Source organism: Sciurus carolinensis, chromosome 13 (assembly GCF_902686445.1).
Source record: "Sciurus carolinensis chromosome 13, mSciCar1.2, whole genome shotgun sequence".
Taxonomy (NCBI): Eukaryota; Metazoa; Chordata; class Mammalia; order Rodentia; family Sciuridae; genus Sciurus; species Sciurus carolinensis.
This window is the reverse complement of record NC_062225.1, coordinates 55,001,327-55,026,905: the sequence shown is the minus strand read 5'-3', so window position 1 is coordinate 55,026,905 and position 25,579 is coordinate 55,001,327. Positions and strand designations below refer to the sequence as shown.

General features: G+C 34.6%; 1 protein-coding gene across 2 annotated transcripts in view; it reads right to left on the bottom strand.

Annotated features, from left to right (window-relative positions):
* Fbxo11 (F-box protein 11) overlaps positions 1-25,579 on the bottom strand; it is an 87,808-nt gene that overhangs the window by 18,184 nt on the left and 44,045 nt on the right. The window contains exons 2-5 of one of the 2 annotated variants that reach the window (XM_047522543.1): positions 3,314-3,441; positions 3,102-3,183; positions 2,325-2,469; positions 584-713 (exon numbers count right to left, since the gene is read on the bottom strand). In XM_047522543.1, coding sequence (XP_047378499.1) covers positions 584-713; positions 2,325-2,469; positions 3,102-3,183; positions 3,314-3,441 — 485 coding nt within the window. The remainder of the gene's footprint in view (positions 1-583; positions 714-2,324; positions 2,470-3,101; positions 3,184-3,313; positions 3,442-25,579) is intronic. The other variant, XM_047522542.1, reaches the window with a different exon arrangement.

The window sequence follows — 25,579 nt, the reverse complement described above, 5'->3', positions numbered from 1 at the left end:
GACACTGCCAAATGTGCCCTGGCCAAAATCACCCCGAACTGAAAACCATTACAAAGGATCTTATTAAGCCCGTGTGCACACCTGTGATCCCAGCATCTCAGGAGACTGAGGCGGGAGAACTGTAAGTTTGAAGCTAGCCTCAGCAACTTAGATCATGTCTCAAAACCAAAACCAAAACCAAAAACAAAAAAACCCTAAAATAAATGAAAAGGATGGGATGTAACTCAGTGATAGAACACCCCTGGGTTCAATCCCTAGTGCCAAAAAAGGAGGGGGTGGTTTTACACATTAAGCTGAACGTGGAACTTTAAAACAGCTACTAAAAACTAATCATTTAAATATAAGCTCAAACACACCCCATGAAATCATTAACTGCTCTCTCACTATTGATGCTTATTACCACTAAGATAAATTATTAATAAATATGTCAGTAGTGATAAGAATTGTTAGATATTTTGATGGTTGATAAATAGTTGGTGGCTGGCCTTCAAAACCTATTTTTGAGTTTAAATTTAATTTTTAAAGGAACTTTTGTTTTACACATGTATAATATAAATTAATATTTTCTATTTATGTTTCATACCAACTGCTGGAAACTCTCTTTCCAAGGATTTGGATGCTCATACTCTTCTGGATTAATCTGGTAGAATTTACCAGGTTCAGGATGCATCATAGGACGGGTATATTCAAATACTTCCATGTATAATCGTTTCCTAAAGGGAATTAAAGATTTTTGTTATAAAATGTCCTTTAGAGTAAATGAAACTTTAAACAAATATCTGAGACCTCAAACGCTTGAATAAGAATAGACAAAAATAAATATAAAAACAGAATTTTATTTCATTTTTTTGAGCAGGGCCTCACTATGTTGTCAAGGTTGTTCTCAAATAATCCTAACACCTTACGCCTCTCCAGCAGCTGAGACCACCAAGTGCCATGTGCCACCACTCAAAGGCAACATATAGAACTTTAAATGTGAAAATAGTTTTTGGCTAAAATAATGTAACTGTATATGAAAATTAGTCTACCCCAAAGAAATGAAGTGTCAATTTCTTCAAAAATTGTTCACTCAGGAGGGGGGGAAATGTCACACTTACTATAAAAATTTCACGCCACATTATTTTAAAAGACAATTTTCAATAAAATACTTTGAGTTTAATTCTTCCTACATCTTCAGTCTATTTACATCTTATTAAGTACCATAAAATCTTAAAACTGAAGTAATAACTATTTTTTAATTTCTTGTACAATGGAAAATGTTTTTTCTTCTACTTTTCATTTTCAGTTCTCCTTTCTAACATAAGTATACCTTTTCAGTACAAGCACAGTATATTTTCTTCCAGTCTTTTTATCCACAGATATTTCATTTATTACAGCTGTGATTAAACAGAAAATAGTCTATATTTTATTTTTTTCACTTATTGTAACATAGCATTTTTCCATCTTATTAAAAACGTATGTAGGGCTAGGTATAGAGTTCAGGGGTAGAGTTCTTGCCACAAACCATGCCCCACATTCTGAAAACAATTTTTTTTTTTTTTTTTTTTGTAAAAATCACAATTAGGCCAGGCACTGTGATGCATGCCTGTAATCCCAGCAGCTCATAAGGCTGAGGCCCTAAGCAACACAGCAAGACCCTGTCTCTAAATAAAATATAAAAAAGGGCTGGGGATGTGGCTAACCTCTGGGTTCAATCCCTGGTACCAAAAAAATAAAATAAAATAAAAAATAAAAAATCACAATTAGCAGACAACTAGCAGATATATCTCAATCCTCCAACTACAAATTACATAGTTTCCTTAGTTCATTCTGTCACTGCTGGACATTTAGATTATCTCTAATTTTTCCTCATCATTAACTATGTTGTTATGAAAAAATTGTTATAAAAAATTTCGTTAAGTATAAAAAATTGTCAGAAGTAGAATTACTGGGCCAAAGGGAATGCTCATTTTAAGGTTTATGAATAAAACTTTTTCAAAAGTGATATACAAAATATACACTTTCACTAAACTATCAGATTTAACGCTCATTAGCTATTTTAAATTACATTTAGCTCTGTTTCTACAAAGCAATTAAATGAAAAACACTTCCCTTAATCTTTCAGTTGCTATTAACTGAAAAAACAGCATAGAAATTATTTCATTTACTGTTTCATAAATACTGCTTGGACTGACAATCCACACTTGTGATAAACAGATAGATTGGAATTTATAATTCTGTTCCAACTACTTAATTGTAATTACCAACTCATACGTCTCTACTACGTTTAGCATTTTGGGCAGCATACAATACATCTCAAGTTAAGGAACAGGTTTTCCACTTACCACAAAATTGGATCATTAGCAAGTTCACTGAAGCGTTTACACACACAAGCTGCTCTACAAAGATCCTGTTCCAGCAAATAAGAGAAGATTTTTAAAACTACTTCATCTGGCAGTTTCTCCTGAAGATACTGTTCAGCAGGTGCTGCTAAAAAAAGAAAAAGAAAAAAAGAAGGAAAGAAGGATGAATAAGTAGAATGTAAACAATCTATCGTGCTAACAATGCTTTTCTCATTAAAAAACAGTTTTCATATTATCAAATGAATAACATTTTTTTTTGGTAATGGTTATATTATAAGCATTTGACCTTCAGAGATGAGACACATTTATCTCTATTTAACAAGTATTCACTTAGGTATTTAATGTGCCATTTATAGTTAGAATAAATATGGGAAGAATTTTTAATAAGAATAAAAGTCCAAGAGGGAGAGGTAAGCATTCTAATGTTATTTAATACTCTAAAATGTAAAATAAATATATTTAATTTTAATTTTTTGGTATGAAGCAAAAAATTAAATATATTGGTACCTGGGATTAAACCCAGGACACTTAATCACTGAGCCACAATCCCAGCCTTCTTATTTTTTATTTGGAGACAGGGTTTTGCTAAAGTTGAGGAGGGCCTTGCTAAATTGTTGAGGCTTGCTTTGAACTTGTGATCCTCCTGTTTCAGCCTCCTGAGTCACTGGGATTATAGGCGTGTGCCACTGTGACTGGCTTGAAGCAAAAAAGTTTTAAAAATTATTTTACCCTATCCCTCAGTTTCTCCATAGGAAATACCTGATAGATCTTGTGACTTTCCAGATACTCTTGCACGTTTTGCCCGGTGACCAAAGTTTTCTGTATTTGAAGTTGAGGCACCCTACAAAAACAAAAATGAAAGTAAAGCAAATGTTTCTATCATTACTTCTAAAAAAAAAAAAATGATGACATTCCCTTTGTTTCCTAAAATGCTTTCATTACAAAAACAAAAGAAATTACAATTAACATACCTCCATACTGCTCTTTGTAGGACACGCTGTTCTTTTCGGTAAAAGAGTTTTTCTACGAAGTTGGTATGGGCTATTTTGTGCACCAGGACCGGATTCTTCTGCAACCATATCTGCAGGTACATCATCATCTGTTATAAACAAAAGCAATAAGAAAAATAATCACCTTTTAAAAAAAGGTCTACGGATGCAGTAAATTTTTTAAAATTTCAAATTTGGAGGGACCGAAGACGAGATACAAATTTTACATAAAATTCCAGCCAACTAGATAACAATTCAAAAGAAAAGTTAAAGTTCTACAAAACTTGGAGGACATTAAAAAGAAAACACAGGTTAAAGAGGATACCTGCTTGATGAAAGGAGTGTGAAGGGAACTGGTACTACATGGTTAGAGCCTAATGGGGAGGTGAGGTGAGGTACACAGACTGGCAAAGGGTGTCATAGTCAAAGCAGAGTGAAGAGGGTATCAATGAGGAGGGTCAGTCTTGAGTCTCAGATGCTAAGTAGGGTAAAAAGGATGTCCACATAGAGCTCAGTCTAGCATATGATGCTGGAACTTAAGAGGGGCAGGAAATAAGTCTGCATAGGGGAGAGGGAGTGGCCTGGAATAGGAAGTCAGAAAGAGAGAGGAAGGAATTACACAGGAGAGCGGGCAGCAGAAGTACGATTACATACAACAGGGAATGATGATCAAATAAGTCAATAGGATAATGGAAGGCAGACAATGGGTCAGGGAAGATGGCTGTAAATATAAAAAAAGAAAGCAAGAATAAACCCTTTGGTATTAGACTGAATAGGAGATATCAAGTGTGAACTCATGGTTTCCAAGCACATATACAGAAATGCATATAGATGTAAATGTTCATATATGTGTGGACATATGTACTTACACTTCCTAGCTCTATTCACTAAAAAAGCCTGAGAACACTGATCTTCCAAAATCAATGAGCATAAGTGAGGTCCTGGGATCACTTTTCAACGTGGAAAAAAAAGTATACATTAATGGAACATGTTTAGTATATGTGTTTTAAAAGCTACATATACACATGTATATACATGCATATGTGCACGCACTCACATACATACACATACACAAACTAAAACAAACACCATAGGACAGGGATACAACTTGAAGAGATCCCATTGGTCAAAGAAAAGATGGGACAATTTATTTACTTTTAGGCTATTTTTTGGGGGGTGGACTTTTTAAAAAATCTATATATTTATTTTTAAAGATGGGACAATTTGAACATCAGTAAGGATAACTGGAATGAACAGAAAGAAATGTATTTAAATTCACAGGTTCATGATGATACTTACAAAGAAAAAGAAGTCTGACTTTGAAAGATGCATTTTCAAAACTGGTGAATAATGAGAAGTAAACATTTATTTTTAGTTTTCTTGCTGTACTGGGGATTGAATCCTGGGATAGACGAAAGCTCTACCACTGAACCATATCCCTAAACCATTTTTTTGTTGTTGTTGTTTTGTTTTTTGTTTTTTTGTTTGTTTTGGTACTAGAGAATGAATCTTCTGGCGGTGCTTTACTACTGAGCTATAACCCCAGGCCTTTTTACTATGAGACCTAGGTTGCTGAGGCTAGCCTCGAACCTGCAATCCCCCTGGCCTAAGCCTACAATTCCTGAGATTACAGGAATGCATCGCAGCACCCAACTTCCCCAGATCTATTTAAAATTTTGTCTTGAGATAGGTTCTTGCTAAACTGCCCAAGCTCGCTTGGAATTCGTGATTCTTCTAACTCAGCCCCCAGAATAGCTGGGAACACAGGTGCACACCAGTGTGCCTGGCTATTTATTCTTCCTCACTTACATAAAATGAACCAGCAGATAACCATGTATTAGAGAAGGGAAAGATTCTCTACAGATACATTTTAGCAATAAAAGAATAAGAAACAATAAAAATGGAGAATCATTACTTTTTCAATCTTCAATGGATCCACTGATTTAACTGCTGAATATCATTAGTCACTAATAACACTACAAAAATCAGATTTTATAATTCTTTTTTTTTTTGGGGGGGGGGTGCTGGGGATAGAACCCAGTGCTTGCAAGGCAAGCACTCTACCAACTGAGCTATCTCCCCAGCCCCAGATTTTATAATTCTTGATGAAATAGAGCCCATAATCTACAAAGTCTTACCAAAAACATTGGGTCTGAATCTGATCAAACTTTTACAAAGAGATTTTACAGGTCAAATTGTAGATGGTAAGAAAAGTGGGGGTAAATGGGGAGTAGGGAACAAGCAAAAGCAAAGTGTACTGAAAGCACACACTGTGAAATTTTAAAAAATCAGAAAATGATTATCATGGAATTGCCTTTTAGGGGATCAAAGATGGCAGATTACAGAAGGTTACACTTTCCAGTTGCTCTGAGGCTTGGGACTCAAGCAATGGGAGTACTGCTTCTCAGCAAGGTAGGTAACAAGAGTAATTCACTAAAATTCATTATCAGAGAATCATAAAAGACCCAGAAATTCAAGTGCTTTGAACAAAGGACACGAAATAGTACATTGGAGCTAAGCCAGTGGCAGAAGAAGTGCCAGTTAACTACAGAGGGGAGGTGAGATACAAACAGGGAGAGAGAAATAGCAGGCCAATACAACATGGGAAAATCTATAGAACAGAAAAACAGTCTGAACTTAGCTGAAACAGAGGCTGTGCAGTGAGATGGTATTGGAAAAGTGCTCCATGTTTCTCAACTAGCAAGTGGAGGCTGGGAGCCATCTTGAAGAGGCCAGGCTGTGGCCTACTGCTACAGGAGTCCAGGAGATCATACAAAATACTGCCATCCTGTCCCAGCAAGTGCATACCATCAGGCCTAGGATGTGCCTAGTGGAGTATGATCAAAACAAGCAGAGAGGATTGTGCCCAGGGAAGCTCAGGTTTAGGGACAGCAAGGGGAATGCGGCTTGTTTTCCTTTAGAATCTAATGGCTCACAGGACCATCTGAAGAAGGTCTAGACACTGGATAGGGGGTACAATTGCACTCTGGAACTGAGTCTGGGAAGGATACATTATGAGCAGTGGAGTGCAGGACCTGTGCAAGGTTGGTTATTCTGCCCTAAAAGTAGAATCCTTGGGAGGACCCTGAGATCCAGATGCCTTGAAGAGACTGGCATTTGCCTGGCCCTAATTTCTCCAAAGCAGATACCACCCGACAAGGTTCAGATCAGAACTAAATCCTAGTGGCTGGAACTTCCCACCCCACCCTGGTAGTACACTGATCTAGTATGTCCAACAAACTCCAACTGACAGTACTTTCCAGTCCATCCTACCTTATACTGATGAGAAGGGAAGCTGAGGGCTATTTCAGTCAGTTTGGGTTCTAGGCCACTCTGGCTGGCAGCCTGGTGAGCAACATAAAAAGAGGAAGGCTTAACAATCCCAACTCTTTCTAAGGGGTACATAGCATAAGAAGAAATGGAAAGAAGGGTAGTCTGGCATAGGCAGTGAACGTCTATCCTCATTGAGCTTTGACCAACTTAGCAAAGACAATCCTTTATTTCTTTTTAAGAATTTCCTTCCTTCTCTTGGTTTGTGAATACATATGCATAATATTCCACTCTCTCCTTTTCTTGGTACTGGGGATTAAACCCAGGGGTGCTCAACCACTGAGCCACATCCCCAAATCTTTTTAAATATTTTATTTAGAGACAGGGTCTTGCTGAGTTGCTTAGGGCCTTGCTAAGTTGCTGAGGTTGGCTTTGAACTCACGATCATCCTGCTGGGATTACAGGCGTGAGCCACCATGCACAGCCTCTTTTTTCTTTTCATCATTCATTTGTTACTCCCTTTGTCTTCAGGGTTAGGAATTTTTATTTGCTTTGGTTTGACAATATTTTTTTTTTATTACTCTTTCCTTCCTTCTCGCTCTAGTAGCCAAATTCCCTTGTTTTTTTCTTCCTTCTTTTTTTTTTAAATATTTTTTAGTTGTAGAGGGACACAATATCTTTATTCATTTGTTTATTTTTATGTGGTGCTGAGGCTCAAACCCAGTGCCTCAAACATGCAAGGCAAGCACTACTACTCAGTCAGAACCCCAGCCCCTTTCTTCCTTCTTTACAGCTGTCACTTGCTATATCTCTTCTGCCTTGTTTCTTCACATTCTGAAGAGTCTGAATTTTTTTTTGCTTTCCTACCTCATTTTTTTTTCTCTTAACTGTACTTTTAGTACCTTTCAGAACTATCTAGCTTATATAATTCTTGCCCACACCACTCAATTTGTTGCATTTATTAGTACTGTGGGGTAGAGTTGATACCTGCTGTTTAAGGCTAGATCTAGCTCATCACTGGTTAGTGTTACTGACCCTGCCAATCCTTTTTCTGTGGTAATCGGTATTGTAGTTGTCATAACAGATACCAGGCATTTATTTTAATGCTGTATATTGTTTGCTGCTGTTGTTTGTTTCTGAGAGGTGCTGGAAATCTACAGCATAAAGTCTGTTACTGAACTATACCCACAATCCAGCAAAGAGATGCATACCTTGCTCCACACACAAATTAATCCTGCTCAAATTTCAATAATACTTTAACATACAGAACAGGGGAAAGAAAAATCCCAAACTGACGACCAGGCCCCAACTAGAACAGGTAGGGGAAGCCTTCAGGTCCCACTCATAGACATCTACTCCTATAACAAAATCAGAGAGAGACTCCAAGATGGAGGCTGAGGGACTGGGGATATAGCTCAGTTGGTAGAGTGCTTGCCTTGCAAGCACAGGCCTTGGTTCAATCCCCAGCACCGCAAAAAAAAAAAAAAAAAAAAAAAAAGAGGCTGAGAGGAATCCACAGTGTTGAAGAAGCTAAGAATGAATCAAATCAGCAGTTCTGCAGTGGCAAACTGAAAGGCATTTGAGGCTGAAACTAAAACTAACCTTTGGATTATGCTGAGTCTATGTGTAAGAGCTAAGATATAAAGACAGAAGAGGTCTTATTACAAAAGAGACAAGTACTCACCAGAGGACTCCCTCATAAAAGGGTAACTACATCTCAACAGATGTGCGAGAACAAGACCTTTGAAAACATGAAGAAACAGGCAAGCGACCCACCCCACGTTTATAATCACCCAACAAAGGAACCCACAGATATCGAAGGGGATAAAATTCCAAAGAAAGACCATGAATTAAGAGAGCAAATACAACTGAGTGCAGTGGCACACGCCTGTAATCACAGCAACTTGGGAGACCTAAGCAAGACAGCCACAAGTTTGAGACCAGCCTCAGTCAGTGAGACCCTATGCAACTTTGTGAGCCCCACCCCCACTCCACTCTCATCTCAAAATAAAAAATAAGAAGGGATGGGGTTGTAGCTCAGTGACAAAGTGCCCTTGGGCTCAAGTCCTGGAATCCTCCTTCTACTACCAACAAAAGCAAAAGCAAACATAGGAGGTAAAAGAACATTTCAAAAAACAGAGATTCTGAAAAGAAAATAATCAGAACTTCTGGTAATAAAAGATACAATAAAGTAAATAAGAAATTCACTTGAAAATATTACCAACAGTAAGTTACACAGAAAACAGAACTTTGGGCCTCAAAGACAGGGTATATGAGCTTGAACACTCAGTAAGCGGTAAAGAAAAAAATAAGGACCATGATCAGGATATACAAGAACTTTGAGCGAGGAGTTGTGGCACACACCAGTAATCCCAGTGGCATAGGACACTAGGGCAGGAGGATCACAGGTTCAAAGCTGGCCTCAGAAAATTAGCAAGGCTGTAAGCAACCTAGTGAGATCCTGTCTCAAAAAAAAAAAAAAAAAGGTCTGGGGATACAGCTCAGTGTTGCAGCCTTGAGTTCAATCCCTGGTAACAAAACACAAAACAAAAAAAACCCCAACTTTGGACATTAAGAGACTAAATTTAAGAGTTATTGGGACTGAAGAGGGAATGAATATTACAGACTAATGACAGTCAAGAATCTTTTCAGTGAAACAGAAAAAATCCCAAACCTTAGGAATGAGATGGACATCTACACACAGGATACATACACAGCCCCAAATAGATCAAAAAAGAACCTCTCCAAGACACATCATAATTAAAAGAGTAAGGATAGAATATTAAAAGATGCAAGAGAAAAAGCATCAAGTCACATTTATAGGTAAACCACCAAGGATTATTTCTGACTTCTCAGTTAAGACTCTAAAATCCAAGAGGGCATGGAATGAGACAATTCAAGTTTTCAAAGAAAACAATTGCTAACCAAGATTGCTGTATCTAGCAAGCTACCATTTAGAATCGAAGAAGAAATAAAATCTTTTCAAAATGAGGAAAAACTACAAGAATTCATGACCATTAAGTCAGTAATACAGAAAATAATAAAAGAAAAAGAATGGAAGATATTCCATGCATATGAAGTCTGAAAGTAAACAGGAGCAGCTATCTTCATATCTAACAAAGCAGATACCAAGTAGAAATGAATCAAAAGGAAGATGACTACATACTGGTAAAATGAACAATCCAACAAGAGACAACCCCAAATGTCAATGCACCTAATTATATAAAACAAACACTTCTTAATAAATCTCAGACCCCAATCCAATAAAACTGTGATTTCAACATACTCCTCTCACCCATGGACACATTTTCCAAACAAAATCGATAGACATTTCTGACCTAAGTAATATGATAAATCAAATGAACCTAACAGACATTTTTGGAATACTTCCATCTAACAACAACTGAATTCAATTTCTTAGAAGCTCATGAAACCTTCTCTAAAATAAACCGTATTTTAGATCACAAAGCAAGTTTTGGCAAATACCACCCCCCCCACAAACCCCCCAAAAAAGAAAGAAAAACTTTATATATCCCCTTGCATCTTATCAGATCATAATGAAATGAAATTAGAAATCAACAGCAAAAATTACAGAAACCACAAAATACAAGGATATTGAACAATTCCCTTTTGAAATGGATCTTAGAGAAATGAAATATAAAAATTCCTAAAATCAAAGAACAGTGATACAATGTATCAAAATTCCTGGGACATTATGAAGGCAGTTATGAGGAAAGTTTATAGCATTAAGTTCCTAAATTAATGAAAGAACCCAAACAAACAGTTTCATGTATATCTCAAGGCCCTAGCAAATCAGGAACAAATTCCCAAATCAATAGAAGACAGGAATAATTAAGATCTGAGTCAAAACTAATGACGAAATGGAGATTTAAAAAATAACAGATATTTCTGAAATACAGAGAATCATTAGGGAAGATTCTGAAAACATATTCCAATAAATTGGAAAATCTAGACGCTACTGACAAATTTTGAGAAACATATGATCTATCCTAATTGAACCAAGAAGATACAGAAAACTTAAACAGATGAATAGCAAGCAAAGAAGATTGATGGCAATAAAAAGCTTTCTAACAAAGAAAAGCTCCAAGACCAGATGGATTCTCAGCTGAAATCTACCAAACCTTTAAAGAAGAACTAATGTCAATCCTACTCAAATTATTTCATAAAATAGAAAAGGAGGGAACATTCCCAAATTCATTCCATGAAGCCAGTATCACATCTGATACCCAAATTGGATGACCACACCAAGGAAAGAAAACTACAGATCAATATCCCTGATGAATACAAATGTAAAAATCCTTAATAAAATATTAGCAATCCACATTCAGAAACATATTAAGGTGAACTCATTTCAGGGATGCAAAGTTGATTCAACATACACACAAATCAATAAATAATGTATTTCATTACATAAACAGAATCAAGGACAAAAATAACATGATCATCTCAATAGAGGCAAAAAAACTTTCCGTAAAATTCAGTACTCATGTTAAAAACACTGAAGAAGCTAGGTATAGAAGGAACTTACCTTGTCATCATAAAGGCTATATACAGTAAAACCAAAGCTTACATACTGAACAGAAGAAAACTGAAAGCACTTCCTGTAAAATCAGGGGCAAGACAAATGTTCATTTTCACCACTCCTATTCAATATATTCCTTGAAACTCTAGCCATCAGACAAGAGAAATAAAGAGTAACAAATAGGAAAAAATGAGGTCAAACTATCTGCAGATGATATGATATTATACTTAGAAGACCTCAGAACTCTACCAGTAGACTTCTAGAGCTGATAACTTCAGCAAAGTAGCAGGATACAAAAATCAACATACAAAGGGAAAAAAAAAAAAAGACTGAACAGAGAACACACACAAACCAAAAACCAATATATTTCCTATACTCCAAGAATGAATCTGCTGAGAAAGAAAATCAGCAAAACAATTTCATTGTCAATAACTTCAAAAAAATTTTTTTTAATACTTAGGAATAAATCTGACAAAGGTGGTGAAAATCTTACAATGAAAATCATAAAACTGAAGAAAAAAATTGAAGACCTTAGAAGATAGACTTTCCATGTTATCAGATAAGCAGAATTAATATCATTAAGATATTACTAAAAAGCAATGTACAGATTCAATGTGATCTCAAAACACCAATGACATTCTTCACAGAACTAGAAAGAAAAATCCTAAAATGCAGTTTGACGAACAGAATACCCAGAATAGCCAAAGCAATAAGAGCAATGCTGGAGGCATTGCAATAACTAACCTCAAATTATATACAGAGCATGGTATTGGTCTAAAAACAGACTCGAAGACCAATGGAACACAGGGACAAATCCACAAAGATACAGTCATCGGATCCTTGACATAGGTACCAAAACATACACCGGAGAAAAGATAGCCTTTTTAACAAATGGTGCTGGGAAAACCAGATGTCCCTATGTAGAAGAATGAAACTAGACCCCTATTTCTCACCTTGTGCAAACATCAACTCAAAATGGATCAAAGACCTAGGAATCGGACCAGAAAAAAAGCAACTGCTTAAAGAATACACAGGGTCAAAACTCCAACATATTGGCACAAGCAGAGACACACTTAGGAAGACTCCTAAAGTTCATGAAATAAAACCAAGAATCAATAACTGGGACAGCATCAAATTAAAAAGGTTCTGCACAGCAGAAGAGTCTATTTCAATAGGAGAAAATCCTCTTTCAACAGGGGACTAATATCTAGAATGTCTAGAAGTAAAAACACAGCAAAAAACAAACATATAACCCAATTAATAAATGGGAAAATGAAGTAAATAGACATTTCTTGAAAGAAATAAAAATGGTCAATGAATACATGAAAAAATGCTCAACATCCTCAGCAATCAGGGAAATACAAATCAAAACTACAGTGAGATTTCACCTCACTTCAGTTAGAATGGCAATAGTTAAGAATACAAAAACCAATAAATGCAAAAAGGTACATTATACACTGTTGGTGGAATTGCAAATTAGTACAACCACTTTGGGAGATTTTGAGATTGGAGATTCCCAAAAGATCTGGAATGAAACCACCATATGACCCAGTTAATTCCACTCTTTTATCCAAAAGAACTAAAATCAGTATACTACAGTGGTACGTGTATACCAATGTTTATAGCAACACAATTTACAACAGCCAAGTTATGGAACCAGCCTAGTTGCTTGTCAACAGATATTCTGAAAGAATAAAGAAAATGGGGTGTGTGTGTGTGTGTACATGTGAGTGCATACAACTGAGTTTTACTCAGCCATAAAGAATTATGAAATTATGTAATTTGCTGGTAAATGAATGGAAATCGACAAAATCATGCAAAATGAAATATGTCAGACTCAGAAAGTCAAGATACAAATGTTTTCTATGCAGAAGGGGAAGGGGTCTCAGCAACTTGAATGACTGAGGCAGGAGGATCATGAGTTCAAAGACAGCCTCAGCAACTCAGTGAGACCCTATCTCTAAATAAAATATTTTAAAAGGTCTGGGGATGTGGCTCAGTGATTAAGTACCCTTGGATTCAATCCCCTGTAAAAAAAATAAAAATTTAAAAAAAAAAAAAAAAAAAAAGAGGGAGGGAGAGAGTAAGAGGGAGGAGGGGGAGAGAAAGAATTAAATAGGGGTTAGGGGCTCAAAAAAATATAAAGGAAACCAAAAAAGTAGGGAAAGCCAACAAAGAGAGGGAAGGGAGGGTATGGGGAAGTACAGGGGAATGGAATCTACCAAATTATGCTAGATCCATGTACAAATATACCACACTGAATCCTGCACAGAGAATGATAATGAACTAAAATGATAATCTTAATAGAAGAAGGGAGATCAGGTGAATGAGGAAGGAGGGGAGGGAAAGGGAAGGCGCTAGAGAAGGAGACAGCAAATTATGAGCATGTATGAATATGGCATAATGAATCCCACTATTATATATAATTATAATGCACCAATAAACAACATCAATGAAACAAAATTCTTTTAGTGGAGAGAGCGGATAAGATTAGAATGGGGCACATGAAAGTCTTTTCTTTTGAGCCGTCTATACTACAAAGGATTGAACCCAAAGGTACCTTACCACAGAGCTACGTCGAATTTTGAGACAGGGTCTAAGTTGTTGAGGCTGACCTTGAACTAGCCCACCTCCTGCCTCAGCCTTCAGTGCTGGGATTACAGGTGAGCACCACTGCATTCAACTTCTATTTGTTTTATGAGTTTCTCTAGCTGGCTATACTTTACAATAATCAATGTAAAATAAAAGGGGAGAATATTTAGAGATTTTTCATTCAGCTGAGTAAATTTGTATTTCCTCACCTATGAAAGATGATAATTAGTGTCTCCCTCTTATTCATGGGGAATATGTTCTAGGACCTCCAGTGAATGCCTATAACCATGGGTGTAGTACCAAATCCTATAATGCCTTTTCCATCTTAACTAAGCACTTATGCACTGTGGTCAATAGCTTTTGCAATTTAAGGTGCAAGAGCAGAACAACAGGTATCTCTATTTTTCTTCACAATTTTACAGATAGAAGATTCATTCCTAGTGTAGCTTTTAGCAACATTTTTTCTTTCCTTGGTATGTTTAGAACTTTAAACCTCTTTACTAAAAGGAAAGCATTTTATAGCTTCTCTTTGGCTTCGGAAGGAAATGTGTTAAAATTTCTCACTATCTCTCATGGTAGTCCATTTTTAGCCTATAAAATCTTTGGTTTATATACTGCTGCTAGGTGCTATTTGGTCACACAGATTTAAGATTATCATTTCTTTGTGATAAATTATTCCATACATCATTATATAAAGGCTTTATCGCTAATAATGCTTTCTTGCCTTAAAAATCTATTTTTGCCCAGTAACATTTTCTGGTCAGCTTTTTTTTTTTTTTTTTAAATCAACCTAGTATTTTTTTCAGTTCTGTATTTTCAACTTCCTACTTCTATGTGATTACATTTTAGATGTTTTCTAACCATTTATTATTTGATTTTCTTTCCTTTTTGGTCAAAGCATATCATTCTAATCTGAAATTTAACCCATCTAAAGTCAATTTTCATGAGTATATTTTTAATTTCTACAAGCTGATTTGGCTTTCTTTTTCATACTGGCTTGTTATTTTATCATGCTTCATCTCCTTATCTCTTCAATTATTTTACACACACATTTTATATTCTCTTCGATTTTTCTATCATTTAGTTCCTTCTTGAGTATTCAACTAGTGGGCACTTTTTCTATTCTAATAAGGTAAATTATTTCAAGTTCTAAAAGCTGTAGTGTTTAGGTCTCTGTGTCAGCTCTATTTTGAAAAGTTCTAAGATCACATTTCCTATGGCCTGAAATTTACACTAAAATTCCATCTGGGCCCCACAGAATATACACATGGGACCAAAAGGCCCCTGTGCTGATATACAGCAAAATAAGATCCCATTTACCGCTTTGATTGTACTTCTCTCATTTCTGGTATCTGTGAATATCTTCCTCTTCTCTCCTTGCTTCAAGTTTAGTTGTGCATTTATAATTTTGTTCTTGTTATGAATTTATTTAGATGTTTGCAGTGTATGTATATGTGAGTGTGATACCAGTTTGGTTTGCCAAGCTGCCAGTCAGTCAGTTTCTATAATACTCAAAAACACATTCTCAAACTTTTTATCCCATACAAACCCTTCTATTCAGTGACTTTCACCTGTTTCTTACTACAGATACTGACTCATACCACCCTGGAATCCTTTCTTCCTCACCATCAACACAGCAAATATTAAAGACTTGAAAGTAAATTAATAGGAAAGGGTAGGTATTAGCTAAACCTGCTGCAACCTGAAGTTAACAGTAAATAAACTCAAGATGCCACATGATTTCAATCATATATACCACAAAATCTTCATGTTTACACTGTTCTGTTCTAAAGCACTCAAAATTCAGTTATAAAAATACATCATTAAACTCTGTGCTGAGGTAAAGAATGTGTTACATTTCTATATCATTTTCATAATAAAATACCATTGACTGTTCTGAGAATCAGGTATAGTGCTAGAAAGTACCTTACACAAGGGAATGATAAGCTGGCTACTACTGTGAAAAGAAGCAAAGGAGAAAGTTAAAAAAAAAAAAACGCTCCAGACAAGGACTACCCTCAGCTTCTTTCTGCCTCCAAATCCACAAACTCATTTATATGTATATTCGTTTTTTCCCTCCTAATATTATGGAGACGTATTACTTAAAACTGACCTGATACACAATAAGTAATCAAAAAATATTTGTCACCTAAATAAATAAAACAACAAAGTGAATGACCCATTGTTAGCTGCCAAACTGGCTCAAATCCAAGAACTACGAAGGATTATAATTTTGTGCTGACAAGAAGTTTAAAAACAAGACCTAGAAATAGAAATCAAGCTGTAACCTCCTTTTGTGTGTGTGTGGGGGGGGGGGCGGGGGGGAGTGCTGGGGACTGAACCTGGGCCTTTCAACTGAGCTATATCCCCAGACCTAAGATGACTAAAAAATAACTCTCAATACTGAAAATGTCTGAACTGTAACTTACAAAAGACTCAATTTTCTGTTAGAAAAAGTGTTCTAGACCAGAAAGTTCTAATATAAAGAATGTATCCATATATATATATATATATATATATATATATATTTTTTTTTTTTTTTTTAAGTTTTTAGTAGCTACATAAAAAATGAAAGTGAATCAGGTGGTGCTTGCCTGTAATCTCAGTTACTCAGGAAGCTGAGGCAAGAGGTTCACAAATTTGAGGCCAACCCTAGCAACTTAGTGATAAATGCCCCTGGGTTCAATCTCCAGTACCCAAAATACACATATACATATATATAGTGATATCAATTTCAATGCTTAATCCATCATACCTAAAATATTACTTTAGCATGTACTCAATATGAATTTATTGAGATTTTATATTTTTATACCATATTTTTAAAATCAATACATATTTTTACATATTTTACAGCAAGCCTCAATTCATACTAGTCATAATTCAAGTGCTCAATATTCATATATAGCTACTGGCTACTCTAATTAGGGTAGTCATATATATTTATTTCTATATCTGTATTAATTTATATCACACATTATGTTTTTATTGAACTTTTATCAGTTTTTTTTTTTTTTTTTTTTTTTGGTACCATGGACTGAATGAACCCAGGACACTTAACCACTGAGGCATATTCCCAGTCCTTTTAATTTTTTATTTTGAGGCAGGGTCTTCCTAAGTTGCTTAGGGACTCACTAAGTTGCTGAGGTTGGTTTTGAACTTGTGGTGTTCCCACCTTAGCCTCTGGAGCATTTGGGATTACGATGCCCAGGTTATCAGTTCCTTTAAAGGAAAAAGTTAATAGTATAAATTTAAAAGAATGCTATATACTTATCTATAATAATAATGAAATTTATAATTTCTGTATTTTACTTCAAATCCTATAAATATACTAGAATCTTCACGATTAGTAGGAACCAGAAGGGTAAGAAAAGCCTTCTGGAGAATAAACATACTTTTTAACCAAATAGTTACCTTTAAGATCTTGAGTACTAAATAGCATGGAAATTTCTATTAGGGTTCAATTAAGAATCCTGTGAGTTCATTTTGAAGCACGCAGAATATCCTGATTTTTAAATATAATTATCTTAAAAACCTGCAAAAAACCATGCTGCTAACTGGTTGGGACTTAAAAGTCTAAATTCTTCAGGTTGTAAACTAACCTAAAGTTCAAAATCAGTTTATAGAACTTAATATATGGAAGGTTTTTCTAGAAATACTATACATATTCCAAACTACTTACCCAAAGACACCAATCGGATTGGAAACTTAGGCAAATCTGTGCTACTAACAACTGTGTGTTTAGAAACAGCTCCCAGTCTCACGGTGCACAGAACCACACTTGACAACTGTTTCTAACACAGTTGGGAACTACCACAGCTCTTCTCCAATTAAAAAAAAAAAAAAAAAAAATCATGAATAAACTGAAATCAAGAGAAAATTTATTTTAAATATTCTTATTTGAATATTTTACTTCAAGCTTAAATATTATAAAGGTGGGAGGCAAAAAGTAAAGATAGTATTTAAAAATTGCTAATTAAAAACCTGACTTGTGGGGCTGGGGCTCAGTGGTAGAGTGCTTGCCTAGCATGTGTGAGGCACTGGGTTTGATCCTCAGCACCACATAAAAATAAATAAATGAAATAAAGATGTTGTGCCCATCTACAACTAAAAATATTTTTAAAATCCCGAATAAGCTTATTTATTAAAAAAAAAAAAAAAACCTGACTTGCTGCAATCAGATGCTTCTGATATTTTGTAGTTACCAATTTTAAAAAATTATTCAGGATAATGCTATAAAATACTTCCATTAGTATATTCAGTTATTAAATACACATGTAAACATTTTCTTTTTCTTTTATGGTACTAGGGAATTGAACCCAGGGGGCACTCAATCACTCTATCAGCCTTGTTTTTTAGTTTGAGAAAAGGTCTGGGTAGAATGTCCAGGTTAGCCTTGAACTTATGATTCTCCTGTCTCAGCCTCCAGAATTGCTGGGATTATAAGCATACAACACTGTTCCCAGGAAAACATACACATTTTTGTTGATTTTTGACCAATACATAAACTATAGGGATTACTTAAACCTACTTCAAAGAAAATATACATACACTTTGACTAATTAATAACAATCTTCAGAAACCAAGTCTTTGATATTATAAATAACTACTGAAAATTCATGAGGCTTCATTTCAACAGAAGAAATTTAGAGCTATTCATTCTAAACTGCCTGGCACAGAGCATGCTCAACAAATATTTGCTGAATGAGTGAAGAATAAATGATGAAATGTACCATGCATGGCCTTAGGTACTGGTGAAACAGATCTTCTAGAGTACTGCATTTGCCCTCCAAGAGCTTAAGACAGACAAATAAACCGGTAATAGTAATGCAGTATGTCTCATGCTACATGTAAGGGTAAACAAAGTACTTTGGGAACACAGAAGAACAGCTAATGCAATCTTAGATGATGTTGGGGCATTAGCAAAGGTTTCTTGAATGAAGTCCAAGTTGAGAATTACATGACAACTGGGAATTAGTCAAGTGGAAGGAATAATATGTGTGAAGACCTGAAGGTGCTTACTTGAAGTACAGAAATCAAGGAACTGCCAGATACTACATTTGGACAGACCATGTACCAAAGATCAAATAAGGCGGTTATAATTAACACTTCAAATAATTTAGACTTTACCTTGAAAAAATGGATAGTCACTGAGGATTTGTAAAAAGAACAATGAAATATTCTGATTTGAGGATGTGTGATGATGAATCAAACATAAAAACAATAGGAAATAGCACTGGTGGTAGGAGACCAGTTAGGAAGCTGTGGCATACTACACATAAGAGATAAAGATGGCTTGATAAAGATGGAAGAAATGAATAGATTTGAGATATATTTACAAGGCAAAATTCATAAAATTTTATGACTGACAAGATATGGATAAGTGTGGAAAAGAGGTTGGAGGTAGGAATAATACTGATTTGGGCAATTCAGTGGATGGTGATGTCATCTAGTAAGGCAAGGACTCTTGGAGAATGAGAAAAACAGGGAAGGAAAAAGATGAATTAAGGGTTTAGATTTTGAGTTTTGAAGTACCTATGAGACATTCAAGTGGAGATGTCCAACACAAAACTAAATATTGGATCCCAAGTTCCAGTGAGTCATATGGGTTAGAAATAGTGAGTTAGGGAATTTTGTCACTCTGAAAACACACTACAGGAGTGGAGAGTCAGAAAGTAAAGATAAGCTATCATACACATGTAGTACAATACTGATGGTTTCATGCTGTATGTATATAATCCAACTCCTGAGAAAGTTATATAATGTAAAGTGTATCTGTTGATGTCAAAATTATCAATATGATGTCTGTGGATCCCAGAATTTACAAAATGTCATAGCTTTGGTTTGTGAAAAAAAAAAAAAAAAAAAAAAAACTCCAAATTTCTGATGACTACAAATTTAGGGATAAATGTCCCATGTAAAATTTAGCTTCATTTTCATTCTTTCCTGTTCTATATCGCTTTCTGTTCTCCCAAGACTTTTTCTCCCACTGTTTTCAGGAAAATGAGCATAAAATAACCTCCTCTTAAAATGGAACATTTTAAAATTCCTTCTATTTTTGTATTTGTTCATCCAGTTTCACATTTGCAGTATTTACTGTCAAAGTTCATCATAAGTACATTTTTAATTTTAAAGAACAAGAAAAAAATTTAAAGTTAGTGACTGTCATCAATTTTAAATATTCTCAAGTTCAATCCAAGTTCAAATGGAAAACAATTCAACACAATGTTAAACCTAAGTAGAATCAGAGTATAAAATTCATCATTAATTTAGTATCAGAATAATCACAGCTCCAAATTAATATTCAAACTGAGTTTTAGGATAAAATACGATGCACAGAAGTCACCAATCACTGTTAATTTTCACTTACTGGCAGACACTGTAAACATAAAGCTGTACCACTGAAGAACTTGTTCTAATATGGGAATGAGACATGTAAATGAATAACAGAAACAACATAGTAAGTGCCATACTAAAACCATATGAAAGGTGCTATAGGAGAATAAGGAACCCACAAGTCATTATATGCACACAGTTTGAAAGAAACAATTTAGCCTGTCCTTAAATTTATTTTCACAAGAAATTTAGACATTTCTGGAAATGCCTTTTATTGGTTTAGTTTTATGGGGGGGAGAAACAACCAAGATCAGTATAAAGAGCAAAATGGGAATAAAGACTATTATATTCTTATAAGCAATAAGTGCTTAACCTTTCTGTTGGGAATTTCCACACCAAAAAAACTATTTTATTGAAGGAGGAAAATAGACTGGGGGCAGGGGAGAACTAGGCAACATCAGTTATAAGTAATGTTTTTACAGATTAAGAAATCACCTAACAGCAATGATTATTTATTTGCCTGTTTTATTGATGGGCACCTAAGGTCCGTGAAGGTTAAATAAACCAATGAAAGGTTACCAATGGTTTTGTTTTGTTTTTGTGGCCTTGAGAATCAAAGTTAGGGCCTTGTGCATGCTAGTCAATTGCTCTACCAGTGAGCCACAATCCCAGTCCCTAAATTCAATGTTTTTATTTTTAATTTTCACTATGAAGTAATTTGGAAATAATTTTTAAAGTTTACTATAAGCTGGGTGCAGTGGTACATTGTTTGTAATCCCAGTTACTCAGAAGGATAACCAAGTTTGAGGTCAGGCTCACCATTTTAGTAAGACTTTGTATGAAAATTTAAAAAATAAAGGATCTGGGATGTGGTTCAGTGATAAAGCACCCTTGGGTTCAATCCCCAACATAAAAGCAAAAACCAAAAAATCAAAACCCTATGAGGGAGAAATGACTCTCATTACAAACTACTCATGACAGGTTTTAGAAGAGCAAACAAATATGGTGTTAAATCCATAAATGCCAATAGCTGATTACAGATAAAAATGAACACTGTTACCTTGAAAGCATTAGTAGTTATTTTGGGTGGCTATAAAATTTTTCCAACAATTCTGCCAGTTTCAAGTATGTATCATTAATTTTTTTCTGAAATGTGTTCACTTAAAAAATTTTGATCAATAAAGAAAAATATACAAAAAGGAAAGTTATTCAAAATTTCATCAAAGTTCATACTATTAATATTTAGAAATATTCTCGTTATTTTCCCTATACAAATTATAAATGAAACTCCATACTGCTTTGTATTCTTTTCATTTTTACGCTATCATGAATAGGAATTATGTTCAAAACAGACATATGCCATAAAATTTGTTTTATTTTGTTTGAGACAGGGTCTCCCTATGTTGCCCAGGCTGACCTTGAACTTCTGGGATCAAGTAATTCTACTTCTACCTCATCGCCAAGTAGTTGGAAATGCAGGCACACACTACTGCACCCAACTCATATAGTGAAATTTTTGCTAAAACATAGTTTTCAATGGCTAAAGGATATAAATGTTCCATGATTTAGTTAATCAGTTTGACCAGTTCCTTTTATTAAAATTTAACCGGTTCCCTGTTATTAAGGTTTTTTACTTTAGCTGTATTTATAAACTCCTTTAACCATGACAAATTTATCCTTTAAGAATAGAAGTGAAGAAAAAAAAAAAAAAGAATAGATGTGATTTTTAAAGGGGGGATCATGAACTGAAATAGATTTCCATGCATTCATTGAGTTTGTCAGGATAAACCCAACTACTATGTATAACTATAAAGCTCCAATAAAAAAAGAATAGATATGATTTTTTATATTAGTTTATTAAGTCATTTTAGCATCGTCTAAGTTAACTTATCAAGTTAGGGCATAGTAAGAGCATTTATTAAAGTACTTATTGAACAGGCATGGTATCAACATACACTTTTCTCTCTTAATCCTTACTACCAACCTATGTGGTTGATACTATTAGTACCACTTTACCAATGTGGATACTGAGCTTTAGGACAGATTAACTTTTTAGAAATCAACAGCTAGCGACATGACTGGGATCTAATTCAGGAACCCCACAGTTCTAACTTCTACGTTGCTTCCCTAACAACAAAAACAACAATATAACCAATAACAACGAGGCAACAATAATTTGCAGTGAACATTTTATCAATGCACTGGGAACTATAAATAATAAATAATAGAATTATCTCTGTACTGTTACAAAAAAAGACGTAGTTATTTTTAGTTCAACTTGTCTATCCCAAAAAATATATACATGTGTGATATGTATATTTATTTATTTATTTATACCTGTATATTTATTCACTGTGGACTTCCTCCTTAGAATATCCATGTCTTTCTCTGTACTTACGTAATGATATCACTTAATGTTCAGCCAAACCCTCATTCTCTTTAAGGCCTTTTACAATTTTCTTATTGTAGACTTCTAGAAAAATTAACATTTTGTTTAAAAAAAAAAAAAGTCAAATCAAATGTGAAGTATGAAATGAAGTAAAAGAAAACTCTTTTAAGTTATATGACTTTGGACAAGCTAATTAACCTCTCTAGACCTCAAATCTTCACCTGCAAAATGAACGGCAGGCTAGACCAGTAGTCCTCATTCTTCCCCCATAATCTGATTCAGAAAGTTGGGGAGGAGTGAGCATTGGTAATATTCCCAGGATCTGCTGGGCCAGAATCATACTTTGAGACCACTGGGGCTGAATAAAGGGAGAAAAAAAAAAATCTTCGAATGCTAAGGTAAATGAATTCAACTTAATTCTATTTTTAAAAATGTTAAACATTTTTGGTTAGTGTTGTAACATTTATCAAATTATTTGTTATTAGAAGAGTAGGTAGCCATGTGTACGTAAGAAACTAGAATGTAACAATTAAGACTGTCAATAATGGCAGTAAACAAAAAGGCCTAGATTAATTACAGTAATGAGAAAGGGGGTTTGGGGGAACGATGACAAAGCAAACACACACACACAATTATTATCTATAAAACAGATAATGAAACCAGCAATTGTTTCCTGGTATAGTGAAATCACTAAAATATTGCTAGGGATCTAATGTTTAGGTTACTTTATTAGTACATTTCACTTTCAAACTTTGAAAAATAAAAACTTTGGGAAAAACGACAGATTAGATAGACCCATTTTATCTCCAAAACTTTTGTATTAGTAGAGAAATAAAAAAAAATTTAAACCACTACAAAGAAAATAGTATGTGGACCATTAGGGCATGAGAGATTTCAACAGATTTCTAGAAGACACAAAAATAAAGGAATGTTGACTGGTGAAACAAAGCTGAAGAAGCTATAGCTATTAAAAGTATGAATGATCCTACAGCAAAAGAGGGAGTTGTCAAATACCCTCAAAAATTGAAAGAAGCTTTCAACTCTTAAAATTTAAGTATAAAGGACAACAGTAATACATGGATCTCAAAATACTGTAGGTCAGCCAAATGAAGTCAAGTCTCCCCTTTGAAAATTACTAAACAAGAAGGAATGTAGAATAAAGAAACTTCCAGATGAGCAGAGACTTATAAAGTTACTCTCCTACGTAACCTTTGTTAGGAAGTTACTTGAGCAAATTTCAGCAAAACACAGAAATGGGAACACATGGTAATTAATAGAATCATCTCAGAAAAGTAATAAAAAGAAGTCATCTGAAGATAAAGAGTATGAATGTAGCAGGTCCAGAGAAACCAGTATATATTGGAAGAGAAGTCCAGAAATGAAAACTGGGGGTTGGGGGAGCGGCAATAGATTAGATAGTAGTAAATCTTGAAAAAACTTGAGGACATGACAAAAGCCATAGTAGTAGTTTTAAAAGAATTCATCTGGTCAGCTGAAGAGACATACACATGTAATCCCAGCTATCTGGGAGGTTGAGGCAGAAGGATTCCAAGTTTGGAGGACTGCCTGGGAAACTTAGTAAGACTTGTCTCAATATAAAAATTTGTAAAAAGGGCTGGGATGTAGCTTAGTGTAGAGTGCTTGCCTAGCACATGCAAGGTTCTGGGGTTCAATCTCTAGTACTACCAACACACACACACACACACACACACACACACACACACACACACACATATCAGTACAGCTATGAATGATCTCTTTTGACTGATCCAGAAAGAATATTAGCTAGTGGAGAAGTAGAATCCTAGCACATATTCATCTATGTTCATAAGGTGAACAACATTACTATAGTCTCAATCTGAATAAAAATCACAAGAAAATTTTAACAGTGTGATATATACATTGTCCACCTTAATGAAAATGTAGTACTTAAGCTGCATAGTGGTAAAAGGCAAGAACCACAAATGTCTTTGTTATACAAGAGGGTGCCCACAGATATAATACAAGTTGAGGAAACACAAAATTTAGTATGCAAAAAAATTTTTTAACTTTAAGGATAAATTAAAGTGATATTGGGATGAGTACAAGAATGATGCAAGTAGACTATCACAGCAAAAAATCAATAAATACATAAACGTGATAGAAAAATAGTTGCATAAGCACTGAGTAGCCAAAATAGACATGACTATGTATGGAAATTTATCCACTTTACTAAAAATTCACTGCTCAGGATTCCTCTATCTTTACTCTGCACACAATTTTTAAAATTAGAGCAACAGATTTCTAAGTCTGCATTTCTAATAGCACATGATTTGTTTTCCAAGATTATAAAATCAGTATATAAACTGTTCCAGTTAACAAAAAAGTCCCACTTATTTGGAGAAAAAAGACAAGACATAGATGGTGATTAACCAGTAATATAATAATTTTATATTCCCATGCATGCAAATACATATTGCTTTACTATACAGAATACCAGGTCATGTGATACAATTAAAGATTATGAATAAAAGATGCTATATTTGCAGGGCAAATGATATACATAAAAATAGCTATAGAAAACAAGATTAAAAAATAAATGTAGTTTAAAATCTCAGGGTAAAATTTCATAATATGAACAGAAGCAGGGCTTTAGGGGTGAGATATGACAGATTATGAAAGATGAAAAGTCAGGTGTTCAGAGAAAAGGGATATATACATTAGCAAACGTAAGTAAGGAGTTCACCTCCAGCCCCTACACAAATCTATTTCTTACTACCAAAATTACAAAAGATAATTTTGACAGCTGGGAACATAGGAATCACAAGGCAGATTAGCCCGTGTTTTTTTTTTTTTTTTAATTCCATTTTTGTGTTTATATGGGAAAAAGAAGAAATACTATCCATTTTTTTAATTCCATTTTTGTGTTTATATGGGAAAAAGAAATAATATCTATTTGAATCCTTTACCTACGAGCTTTACCAACATAATGAAGTATCATATTAAAGAACAGCAGATGGCGCCAAAATACCATTTTAAAAAAATTACTGCCTTAGGGTCACTATAAATGAATAGCTGAAGCTAAAGGGGAAAACAACAAAAACCCTTCTTGTTAGAACAAAAAGTGTAAACTGGAAAA